Source organism: Trachymyrmex septentrionalis, unplaced genomic scaffold (genome assembly GCF_001594115.1).
Source record: "Trachymyrmex septentrionalis isolate Tsep2-gDNA-1 unplaced genomic scaffold, Tsep1.0 scaffold16, whole genome shotgun sequence".
Taxonomy (NCBI): Eukaryota; Metazoa; Arthropoda; class Insecta; order Hymenoptera; family Formicidae; genus Trachymyrmex; species Trachymyrmex septentrionalis.
In genome coordinates, this window is record NW_017304758.1 from 2,657,892 (window position 1) to 2,670,973 (window position 13,082).

Consider the following 13,082-nt stretch of genomic DNA (forward strand, 5'->3'; position numbering starts at 1 on the left):
CAGTTTAAATAACGACAAAACTCCGCAGTAACACGTGAAAAATGGTTTCAGGTAATTTTAGGTTGATTCAATAAAACATTTGTATGTACATAGATTACCCATGCGACTATGAAGCGAGTATTGTACGTGATATCTCAATAACCCTTGCCCTTAACTTCTCGTGAGTAACCTGTCGGTTTCGGAACGGGGAATATGAGGATACATTTTTCGCAGGCCGAGGTGCAGCCCGGGCATCCCGAAACGGCGCCATCCTGGGCATTTATAAACAAATTTGAGAATCGTATATCACGGTCATTGTCCCTAGCCCTCGTGCTGACGAAGATCGTCGTATAAGAGAGTTGTGTACGATGAATGACAAAGGAGAGCGAAAGAAAAAGAGGCAGAGAGAGAGAGAGAGAGAGAGAGAGAGAGAGAAAGAAGAGAAGAGACCGTAGGATGCTTACGTCGATGAGCCCTTTTGAATTGATCGGCATTTGAATAAATCCACCTGCACGCCCTTCGAAAGGAATTGTGTGAAGAGAGAGTGCGAAACAGTGACTTAAGGAACTCGTCAGGATAAATAAAGATGATTTCACAGAGAAATACTTTGTCTTTATTGAAAAGTTACTCTGTCTTACATAATTATTCGCTTATTTAACTGCTCGATTGTACAATCATTTAGTTAATTATAGTGTTGCTCGTGAGGTTTAAACTACTTTAATATGTAACGTTGCTTTAATGTTACACGCCCTACATTTTTTATTTTTATTTTTTTTTTTTGTACTAACGTTTGTTCCATTCAGAGGATGCAACAATCATACTTATCGTTAGCACGAGACGTGAAATGCGAACTGATTTACATTTCCGCATTTATACTGCATCCAATGCAGAAGCGTTGTTTATCGTATCGGACGAAATAGTCGCATACTTTATCCCTATTCGATTTCCAGCGTTTGGGCGGCGTTGAAATCTTGGCAGGACGAACACGTAACTGAAATCTCAGCATCCAGACCCCTGTGCACCTCTCCCTGCACTCCTCTCTTTCTTTCTCCCTCCCCCTTCTCTCTTCCTCTCGCACGCGCGGCAACCGTGATACCCCACAACGACTCTCCGCTCTCTGCGCTCGTTTTCCCTCCCCTTTTCATCCCCTGTCGGCGTCGGAGGGTCTGTAGCCGCAGCTGCTGCACAGCTCTCGGCCAGGTGTGCACTCTCGCAATGTTGCCGCAAGGGTAAATTTCTCCCTGCCCCTTCTCGCTGTCCCCCCCCTCCTCCCCCTCCTCGCTGTCCCCGGCGTGCCGGAGCTCTTCTCTTCACGGTTAGTTTTCGCCATCAAACCGTCCTGAATTCGGACGAAACCGATGCCGGGGATTTCGCATACCTTGGAAAATATTTTCCGCCACGCACAAAGGACGACTGACGTTGACGTGTCGCTTGCACGATGAACTTTCCTCTTCAAATAATATTTTTAAGTTTATTTCAACAATCCGACAATAGACAATTTTTGAGGGCGCTTTGGGAAAGCAGCGTCTGACATGACATTTATTCACTTTTTCTTCTTTTACAAGTTTATAATTGTCAACGATCCAATTCTTTGTTTCAGATTGCAGAAGTTATTGACTTTGTGGGTGTGTGTGTGTGTGTGTGTGTGTGTGTGTGTGTGTGTGTGTGTGTGTGTGTGTGTGACAGATGTATAATTTTTAATACAACTCCGTAGGTTTTATTTAAAAAAATTCAACGAGTATAATTTTATTAATATTGAAAGATATAGTTGATAGATTCAGATATTATCTCTCGTAGTATATAAAACACTTAACATAACTAATAAACATTATAATTAATCACAGTCTTGGACGAGACAATGGCATTTATAGAGAAACATAATTAGCATTCTTCATATATGATAATTTATTATTAATAGACGATTCTATCTTCGCAATAAAGATTTATCTGATGAATTATTGACACTAAATATCAATAAATTTACAGCAAACGTTTTATCATTGTATTACAAAAACCATTTTACATAATCAAAAAATTTACATCAAAGATTTGCACACCCAAAGAAAGGTTTCTTCTAATCAAAGAGAGGTTTCTTTGCTGAAATTTGAACATTTTTCGAAATGAAATAAAAAAATGTTTATTTAATTTCAAAAAGTGATGTTTCAAATCAAAGAAATGATGTTCACATCAAAGAATTAAATTTTTTCTTTAATCGTATAGCAAAGAAATATTTCTCTGAATCGAAGAAACCTCTCTCTGGGTGAAGTGTATTTTCAATTATTATGTTGTACACCAAATTCTTAGATAATATTCATTCCATAATTTGTACGCGAAGTATGTGCTGTTGACGAGCTCATCGGTCGGTCGATCGACACGCGTGGACGTGAATTTCGGTGCGGCACGGTGATGAAATGTATTTTTATTGCAGGACGTATACACAGTCGACAGATAGGAAATTGCGGAAACCAGAGACCGACGATGTCTCGATAAGAGCGGCGTCGGGCTACGCTCTCATTGCCTCAATTTCCACTTCCACTTCCACTTCCGGTCGCGATCGCTTTTTCCCATCGGCCGAGCCTAAAAAACCAGCGTCACGAACCCGCGCGAACCCGTGTGCGTCACGCTCGCTCGGCATTGTCGAGTGAAAAGTGGCGCAATAAAAATGGCCAGTGCGTAAAGCCGCCAAATAGTACGTGCGATTTTTTTCTTTTTTTTTTTTTTTTTGAAAACTCCCTCGCTAGCATTTTGAAACCTGTCGCGAATTGCAGCGTGAAAAACTTATTGTAACAGGTTGCGATCTTATCTAAACGCTATAATCGTATCTTTGCGTCAAGGCAGGCAAGGACGGATTCATGTCGCGTAGTATTGATAAATCTAGCGATGGAAATGTACGGGAAATAACCAAATTTTTCTTTCGTCAAGATCTACTTAATTAATATTTATAATTATGACAGCAGGTTCTTTGAAAATACTGAAAACTCATCTTTAACTTTGTTTAGAAATGTCATAAATTCTTCTTCAAAAAGATTTTACCTTTTCAAGGTTCCTAATTATAAAAGGAAAAACGAGATCTGTGGAAAACTGTAGTTCTTTTTTGTTCGAAGAATGGAAATTTGAAACGTCATAAGGAAAAATGTAACGAAAATATCAAAATAAATAGGAAGTAAAGACTCTAATCGTTAAGCTGGACCTTTAGTAAAGATTGCTTGAATAATTCAGTGTAAACTTACATTTTATCCTGCAAACTGTGCGTTGAATTTAATTTTATGTAATATAAAATATAAAATTTTTTACTATTTTAATTTGAAATTTATACCCAAATACTGTACATTGACAGGAAGGTTAAATGTAACTTTGTTGAATGAAAATAACTCTCTCTCTCTCTCTCTCTCTCTCTCTCTCTCGCTCGCTCGCTCTTTCTAAAACACCTTTGACTTTAACTCGTTTGCATGCGACGCAGAAGATAAGATCCCGATAAATTGAATTTCGTGGCGTCGACTGTCGGAAGCACCATCGAAAGCGAATCCGACACACGACCCATTGCGGAACGGGGAGGGGGGGGGGGGGGGGAGAGAAGTAGGATCCATGGATCTATGGATCCGAAACGTCACGACGCTCGGCTGAGCGTGTATCCCACCTGAATACCGGAAACCGGGGGTTCCTCTGACGATGAGGGAGAAAGAGAACGAAAAAGAGTGAGAGAACGAGCGATAGAACAAGCCTACCGGAACACCGGAACCGGAAGGGTGCGGAACCTATGCAGGTTCGCGCTGATTTCATCCGTTGATGAGACCGTGTGTAGCGGCTCGTTGACTTTACCAATGTTGTTATTAGATGTCTACGTTCGTTAAAACGCGCTGTTCTCGCGACATAACTACGCTTCAAGTAACGTAGAAATTTATAATTAAATTTTTCTTTCTGGTTTGTGTAGTATTTAAAAATTTAACTAAATATAAATATGAAAATAATTTTGTCGGGCCATCAAAATGATTACACAGGGAACTCAGGCATGAGCAATGCTGTAAAAAGTTCTGGCATTCTAACAACTAGCTTGAGCGATCTACATAATTATTTTGATAGTTTAACTAAATTATTTTTAAATACATGTCATAGCTACATTTTTAGATATTTCAATGAAATCGTTCTTTCCATATATTGCATAGATCATATATTCTATACGATGAAAAGTTCTGATTACGATTACCATCTTTCGAATGATGTTCTATTGAAAATTTCTCAAAAAAAGATTTTCCATTAGTGTGTTTTCTAAAAAAGAAAAAGAAATGGTCAAATTTGATTTCCTGATCCGTCGAAGATTATCACAGTCTTGTGGACGATGCACCTATAAAAAAAAAAAAAAAAAAAAAAAAACTTAAAAGTTATTAAGATTAAAAAATGGTAGCTTTTTGCCGTCCTGATGGCATTCTTTTCTTTTCTTTTGAAAAATTTCGAGAAAAAAGAGGAAACCGTGAAAAAGAGAGAGAAAAAAAGAGAGAGAACCTCAACAAAAAATCTATTTGACAATAAGAGACTTAGACCTGGTCATTCTTTGGTTAAATTTAATCTAGATATTTCACCTGATTGGTTTCATCCATAACATCATCACGGATCAAATTCCATTTGATAAAACATGAGGTTAAGCCTAGCCACAAGTTAACAAGTAATAAAAAATCATAGTTGAAAGGAACAAAAGATATTATATTTATAAATCAACTAAATACGAAAAACATCAACTACGGTCGAAGTTAGATGTTAGACTAATACATGTATATATGTATCTTAAATAAATTGATCTCTTTAATTCTTAAATATCGATACATGCGAAGCACGTTTGCAAAACGTTTTGCAAAGTATTCGGACTACATTTTATATGCCGCAATCATTTTTTTATGAACGCGTAAACACTTATATTCGAGTTCGTTTACAAACGATCCACCAGGTGAAGATGGTCCTGGTTTCTCCAGACGAATCCAGAAGCACGCGAGCTTGTTTTGACACACAATCTTTCTGCCGCTTCGGTCAAGGCGAGCGCATCGTGGATCGCACGTCATAGGGTTACTTTGTGCCGTTCGCGAACGATGAGTAATGAGCCGGGGTGGTTTAAACAAAACGTCGGCGTATCGGCACGGCTCCGAACGAAATTGCCCGGCAACCTACCGCGTTGCGACCGGTACGCCTAAACAAGAGGCTGCCATTAGGGCCAAATGATTCGAGGCAGCTAGCCACTCGTGATTAAAAGAGCGATTTGTTACGCAGATACCGACGCCTGGCATCGCGGCGACGTGAGCTGGCCCAGGTTTTAACCCCCATCTTCCCTGCGTTCGCCGGAATAATTCGCGTTTCGAACGCGTTCTTTTCTTTTTTTTTCTTTCTTTCTTTCCTCTTTATTGTTCGACGCGCGAACTGTGAACTTGCATGGCGAGCGCGCGATAACTCGGATATTTCATTTCGGCGACGGCGCGTTCCGCGAAACTCAGTTTGCAATGTGCTCGGTGGCAGTTTTGTGTGTAGACTTGTACAAGTGACCACGCTGATTGCGGCGATCCGTTATTTTCGTTAACACAGCTCCTTGCTCTGATCACGCTATTGCGAACTGAGGAAATAATGTTCCGCAAATGGTAATTAAATTTGAAACTCACACAATCACGGAAGGTAATTCTTATTCTATTGAGACTTATTCTATGGTTTCCGTTGAAAATTATTACACGAAATTAAATTCAACGATGCGATTGTAACGGATTATTATGGAAAAATTTGATACATATTCGAAGATTGTCAGGACTGTCTCTTCTGTCGGCGGGTTAATGAAGGGGGTCACGCATGCCGTTACAGTTACAATCGTCATAAATATTTAAATAATTTTCGTTCACCCTGATTTATGGGTAACGCCGGTGTTACGGCGACGAGAAATCGCTTCGGATTTCCCCATCGTGTCGGCATGGGAATTTCGACGGGGAGCAGGTGGAGCATAATTAAAGTCGCGCGAACGGCGTTCCCTTTTTATGGGAAATCTGTAGTTGAAGCACCTGCCAAAACGGCCCGATCGTGTGGGACGATGTGAACGACGTGATTTCGCTTTGGCATTTAATAACGCCGGGGTTATGGGAACCCGGTCACGGGTGGTGCAACCACTCCCCTTAAGTACAGTGATTATGCCACGGGGGACACGGTATTTGCGCAATGTTCCGCGGGTCTTACACCAAAAGAGATCTCTCGTATGGGTGATTGCCGATCCATAGATCATTTCCAATTGAAATGATCACAAATTCCTTTCATGAATCACGTTTCTATGTTAAGGATGCATCAGGTGTATATTATCTGCAAAAAGTGACTCTCTCTCTCTCTCTCTCTCTCTCTCTCTCTCTCTCTCTCTCTCTCTTTCAAATTGGAAATTTATATTTTCTGTACAAAAATGATTTATGTACATATAAAATAATTCATTAAGATTAATATTTAACAATACAATTTTATAATACAATTTTTATGAAAATTTTCTTATGGCCAATTGATAACATTTGTACTAGAGGAGGAAGTTGATTTAAAAGGATTACTTGTTAAGAGATGGAATTTCTTTGTCGTTTTGACAAATGGTTCAATGAAAAAATCTAATTAATTAATAATTCTCTTAATTTTTTTTGTCACTTTCGACCTATATGTGTGATTTCATAAAGAATTAATTTTGTGTGTGTGTGTGTGTGTGTGTGTGTGTGTGTGTGTGTGTGTTAAAACTTCTAAAAGATATCCGACTCTCCTGAGGATAGTTAATTGATGTCGCAAACTTTAAACCAAGCTTGACGAAAATAAATGACTTTTCTAAAGAAGAATTTGGTTGAAACTCTTTTTCATACAAAGTTCATTGTCTGTAATGTATTGCCTATAACAACACATATTCTTTCTGAAGAATATGTGTTGTTATAGGCTTTCTTAAACTAAGACCTCATGAAGAGAATTAGTACGATCGTTAATCTTTTGCCGTAATGGCAAGTTTCATTTGCAAATATAGGCATTACAAAATTATTTGCAAGTGTAACAAATAAAATTTGTCAATTTATATTTGTTAATCCAGCAATCAAGATTTGCTGCAGTTACAATAAAAATAAATATATTGTTAAGTAAGCAAGAGATACATAAATTGTACATATAATATTTGAAGATAAAGATTAAGATGAGATTAAATTAATTATTTAAAATAAAGTAAAATAGAATTTCTTCTTATTTTATTACTACATATATATTAACAGAATTTGCAATATAACCGGCTCTGATCTAATTGAGAACTTCAGAGAGCCATACTTACAAGCGCGCAAAAATTCAAAATTAAAATGCAAAATATACGTTGTCATAATTACAATTATATTAGTAACAAATACAAATTAATGCACAATTTTTTTTACTCGTTACAAAAGATTATTTGTATTAAACGCAAAATATTTGTTAAAAACAATAAAAGTTGGTCAATACGTGTTCAAATTTTAAAACAATAAATTTCTTAACGGCATATACCACAACGCAAGATGTTAGCAGCTAATACTTAAAATTTTAAAACATGTAACAATTACATAAATAGACGTTTCGACCTTAGATTAGGTTATCTTCAGTATTACAATTAAATAATCAGATTCACGAGTATAGTATATTATCGCAACAATAGAACGAAAAGTTAGATGTCGAGCGTTATAAATTATAAGAATACTCCAACATGATAGCATTAACACCAGTTTTCTTTTTCTAAGTAAACCTTAAGCGAGAAGGAAATCGCATATGGTGTCATATCATATTCTTGAGAAATTATCTACAATTAAATTCGGTTCATTAGTCCTACTGCTAATCATCTTTAGTTATTCACATATAATTTCCAGATTCTGTGTACAATAATTTTCGTGATTCTTGTCAGGACGTAGAGAACTTGTAATAATGAAACGACAGTTAGCGACTATATTTGTTAAATATACTTAATATGCAAATTTGTTTGCTATAAACAGCAAAGAAATCTGACAAACAGATTTTGCAAACTCTTTTGCGTTTATAGCAAATCTTTTTTCTCCGTAATTTTTCAGATGTAGTCAAAATCTTGCGATCACACAGTTAGATATTAAAGGAGCAATAGTATATATATATATATATAATAGTATATATATATATATATATATATATATATATATATATAAGCTGATAGGTATGTTACATAGCTATGTTACACAGCTATTTGTATTATAGTGTCGACATTTTTTAAAAAATTATCTCAAGTCCAGAAAGAATGCGGTATATGCCGTTAAGAAATTTATTGTTTTAAAATTTGACCACGTATTGACCAACTTTTATTGTTTTTAACAAATATTTTGCGTTTAATGCAAATAATCTTTTGTAACGAGTAAAAAAAAATTGTGCATTAATTTGTATATGTACACTGCTACTTATAAGTTCGGAATATTTATCATTTTCGTATCATTTTCTTTCGAAAAGCAACGTTTCGAATGCTTGCCGCTGAATTACGTTCTACTTGACAAAGGAATGTGCGATCGTCATTCAGGACAATCTGTCATCGTGGCAATCACTGTATACAAATTCACGGTGTTTCGCTGCACCTTTTTCAATTACGATAAGACAATTTTAATTTGAGTTCCTATATATCGCGCGGAATTATCAAAATAAAAATATGATAGTATTATGTTATATACGATTATCTCTCGAGCAGGAGAAATGCAACTGAATATAAGAATTATCTCTTGTATTGCAAAATTTCCAGACGAGGAATAATTGCATATCGGCACCCGTTGATTCGGATCGTATCGAAATCTCGCAACGCTATCCAATTGTCGTGTAAATTTCATGTTCGTATCAAGCTACCGTGGCAATTCTCTCGGATTACGAGAGTCATGAGCGTTGTCTCCGCGTTGCGTTACAAATTTCTGCGAATGCAAGTCCATCACAGTGCTCAGCGCCTTTTCGTGCATTCCGTAGCGCAATGTAATGCGCGAAACACCCAGCCTCAACATTATTCACTGTCCAATTTATTATATATCGATGCCCGAGCCGTAAAGGTATTAAAAAGAGGTTATATAGCGCAATATATTTTCGTCTCATAAATTTTATAGTTGTATGACTAAGAGCGAGAATTGTCTTGATTTTTAGTTCTCTTTCTCGCGTTCATTTATTTATGTATTATTTAATTTTCCGTAACTAAATTTGTATAATGTGTAATTTATGAGTAGCGAATATTGCATTATATGGATTCTTCTTTAATTTCATGCGACTTGAATCGACTTCTCATTTTTTAGATACCTATAAATCGTGTTTCGTATGCATACCGACGTAGATCGATCTTCACGCTTTAAGGTCATCACACATAAAATGACACAAGCTGCATAATCATAGCATATGGCCACTGAACCAATAAGCGTCCAATATAAAGACGCCATGTTGATTTACATAAGATGCTTATTGGTCTAGAAACTTTATCCTACGGTTATGCAACTTATTTATTGTCATTTTATGTGTGATTGCCCTTATGGGCGGAAATAGACCGCTTGTCATTTATTTCTTGACATAGACCTTTCAGGCCGCAGCACAAACTTTTGCATAACGCATAACGCACAGTGCATAAGCGAATCAATTAATCTTTACTTTCCTCCTATTCCATGAAAAAAAAAAAGAATTTCGGTTGATTGATTTCCTTATGCACTATGCATTATGCATTATGCAAGAGTCTGTGCTGCGGCAATTCTTCATTTTTCTCAATATAGCACCTTCTACGGCTCAGGCATCGATATCATTACTTAATCTAGCAGCTAATGAGAGTATATATATATATATGTAAGGTATTTCAGTAGTTGTCGCCGATTTATCATCATATCTATCAGTCATTAGAGAAGAAATGTTTCGTTTCTTACTGAAGAATCTGCTCTTCAGCCTTATACGTAATTATCTAAAAATTCTAAAAATTCTCCGAAATTTCGTCAGCGAAGGAAGAGCATCTCGACTAGCCGAAAATTCTCACACTCAAAAAGTCCTCTTGGTTATTGGAAGTATATTCCGATAAGAAGACGAAAAAAGTAAAAGTCATTTTTCGTTATGAAATATGATCTTCTAAGAACGCAACAGATACGAAAGTTTCATCTTCGATAATAATTATCTTCAATAAAATACTGGTATCTGTGACTGGACAACACCTCCAGTGGAGGAACGCTAGTCGAAAGGCAACTGCGTTTCTTCTACGTAATAAAGAAAAACGATTTCACTCTTCGCTCGCCAAGTAACCTCTATTCGAGCCGATCTCTTTCATTCTCTATTCACCGATTCTCCGACAAACAACCTATTTGCTAAGGGCGAATCTGCTCGCCCCGGCGACATATTGCGCCGACCAAAAATCACATTCCTACCGACCCCTACCGAATTATAGCGTCGGCGGAATTCACCACGCGTGAATTCACATTCCCACACGCACACGCGCGCGCGCGCGCACACACACGGGCGCGCACTCACGCGCAGACGTGTGCGGGGTGTGCGGCGACGAGGACTCACGCAACCGGCACGCATGAATGCCTAATGCCTGCGGACAGTGATTTCCACCCTCGACGAGAAAGCGCGCCTCCTACCGCGTCCCGCTTTCGATCCACTCGCCACTCGCCCCGTTCACCCTTTCTGTAAGCAGATGGGGTTCTCACGGCCCCACCCCGCTCTCACCTATAGCCCACGATGTCGCGCGTAATCAGTTGCACGATAATGCCCGCTGTCACAACACGCAAACACACGCCCGCAGTGTTCAGATTAAGAAATCAAAAGATTAGCTGATGACTTTGGGATAAACGTTTCGTTTGGTATAGAGATATACATTTGACGGCTACACACGATGTAATATGCGTGGCCAGATTCCAGCAACTCTTTTGTGTAACTTATTTATACGTATATCCTAACCGTGACAAGAGGCTTCGTAAACGCGCCTATAACGCGATTATGGCGATAAGTACCTGTTAGGTCCATTTGATATAAAACCGTACACGTTCTTAAATCATATTATGTCGTGACAACAAAATTCAAAAGATTCCGGTTGACTATTATAATACATATAATCAAGATTTAATATTCATCATTTCGTTCTACTTGATATTATTTCAAATGTATACCATATATTATACATTTCTATTCACCTCTGACAATTGCGTTTCGTCTTCGTATAAAATGATCTGATGTTTTCTTTCGATTGTCAGCGACAACTCGATAAAGCCGAAATATGAAAATATCCTCTCGCCGAAAAGAGCACCCAATAAATTCTGAATGGATAATGTATGCCGCGAAGTCACGTCGGTATAATATGTACGTATAGAAAGAGAGCGGTGTATGCGTGTGTGTGTGTGTGTGTGTGTGTGTGTGCGCGTTTCGTTATTACACGCACGATAGGCGTATTGCAAATAAACGTATCGACACATACGTCGTGCTCCACACTCTGCCGCACAACACGGGACTACACCTTGTCACCATCGACGCCGCCCCGCGCGTTCGTTACGCGCGTATATTATTCATCCCGCGTGTCGGCTACGTTGAGACGATAATGGCCGGTTGTCGCTCGTCTATCTTTACTGACGTCACTGTTAACAGGTTGGACGAAAATACGTCCCGCCGACTGCCGACAGCCTCATCGTCGTCGTCGTCGTCGTCGTCGTCGTCGCGCTTGTTAACTCGCTTCTTCTGCGAGAGGATATTCGCGCGAAATGCAAAATAGCCGGAAACGACACACGCCGCGTCGTTAATTAGAAACATTAACAAAATTAATTATGTATTTTAATATCATATAACGTAAAGAACTATTTTGCTGAAATATCTCGAAATTTAGATAGATACAGATCTGAGAATAATTTTGTTGAACCGTCAAAATAATTATACAGAAAATTCAAGCATGACGAGCAATGCTACGAAAGTTTTTAACATTATTCTAGCACACCAGCTTGTGCGAGCATTCTGCTTATTTTGATAGTCCAATAAAATTTATTTGCCTCTAGCTAAATTTTTAATGCCTTAGCTAATTTACTTCAGCTAAATGTGGAAAGAATGAATTTAAAAATTTAGATATAGATTTGAAAATAATTTTGTTGGATCATCAAAATAATTATGCAAAATTCTTTAGCATTGATGAACAATGCTGCAAAAAGTTTTGGTATTCTAACAACCAGCCTGATCGTTTTACATAATTATTTTGATAATTCAACAAAATTTATTTTCAAATTTACGAGTATATCTTTAGCTAAATTTTTAGATACCTTATAGCAAAACCATTCTTTCCACGCATATACATATTAAATACTCTTTCAATTCTTCTTTTTATTGGAATCTGTAAAATGAAAATTGAACCAGACTTGAAAAAAAGTAGCTCAATTTTCAATCTTTAAGAGCGAAATTTCACTCTTGTAGAGTGCCAATTCACTCTAAAAGTTTTAGAGAGAGAGAGAGTGTGTGTGTGTGTGTGTGTGTGTGTGTGTGTGTGTGTGTGTGTGTGCGCGCGCGCGCGTGCGTGCGTGTGCGTGTGCGTGCGCGCGCGCGCGTGTGTGTGTGTGTGTGTGTGTGTGTGTGTGTGTGTATTATGCATTGCATTTTATCATACAACTAATAAGACTGATATTAACGAATTTTATATTCTGTCTTTCAGGTCAGATAGCGATCGTAAAATGTTGAACCCAGAGACTGGCTGCTACTCCGAATCCGTACGAGCATGGTAAGTAGCATCGATTACTTTCATTGATCTCGCGACAGCAAGATTGTTTCTCCTTGTAATATGTGTCCACTTTTATCTGTTAGCTATGCTATCACATGTCCATGCTCTATTGTAAAGTTAACAAAAATATACTCGGGGCTTTTTTTTTCGGCAGAAACGAAGTTAACGTTGCTGACGCGCGAACGATCCCCGCGGAGATTTTAACTATTTTAACCGGTGCGGCGTTAAACAGCGGGCGCATTTCCGAAACAATACACATGAATTTTTGTATAATTCGCCACCATTCATTCAATTTTGTTGAAAAATCTATCACCGTTGTTATTCCATCGCGCGAGGTTTTCCTCGCGCGCATGCATGTTTCCTCTCTCTCCCCCCCCCCCCCCCCCCCCCCCCCCCC

At 38.1% G+C, this 13,082-nt stretch overlaps 1 protein-coding gene across 2 annotated transcripts in view; it reads left to right on the forward strand.

The window, feature by feature from the left end:
- LOC108746189 (transcription factor Sox-2) overlaps nucleotides 1–13,082 on the forward strand; it is a 116,390-nt gene that overhangs the window by 51,395 nt on the left and 51,913 nt on the right. For both annotated transcript variants that reach the window (XM_018482800.1, XM_018482801.1), the window contains exon 2: nucleotides 12,620–12,685. In XM_018482800.1, the coding sequence (XP_018338302.1) occupies nucleotides 12,620–12,685 (66 nt within the window). The remainder of the gene's footprint in view (nucleotides 1–12,619; nucleotides 12,686–13,082) is intronic.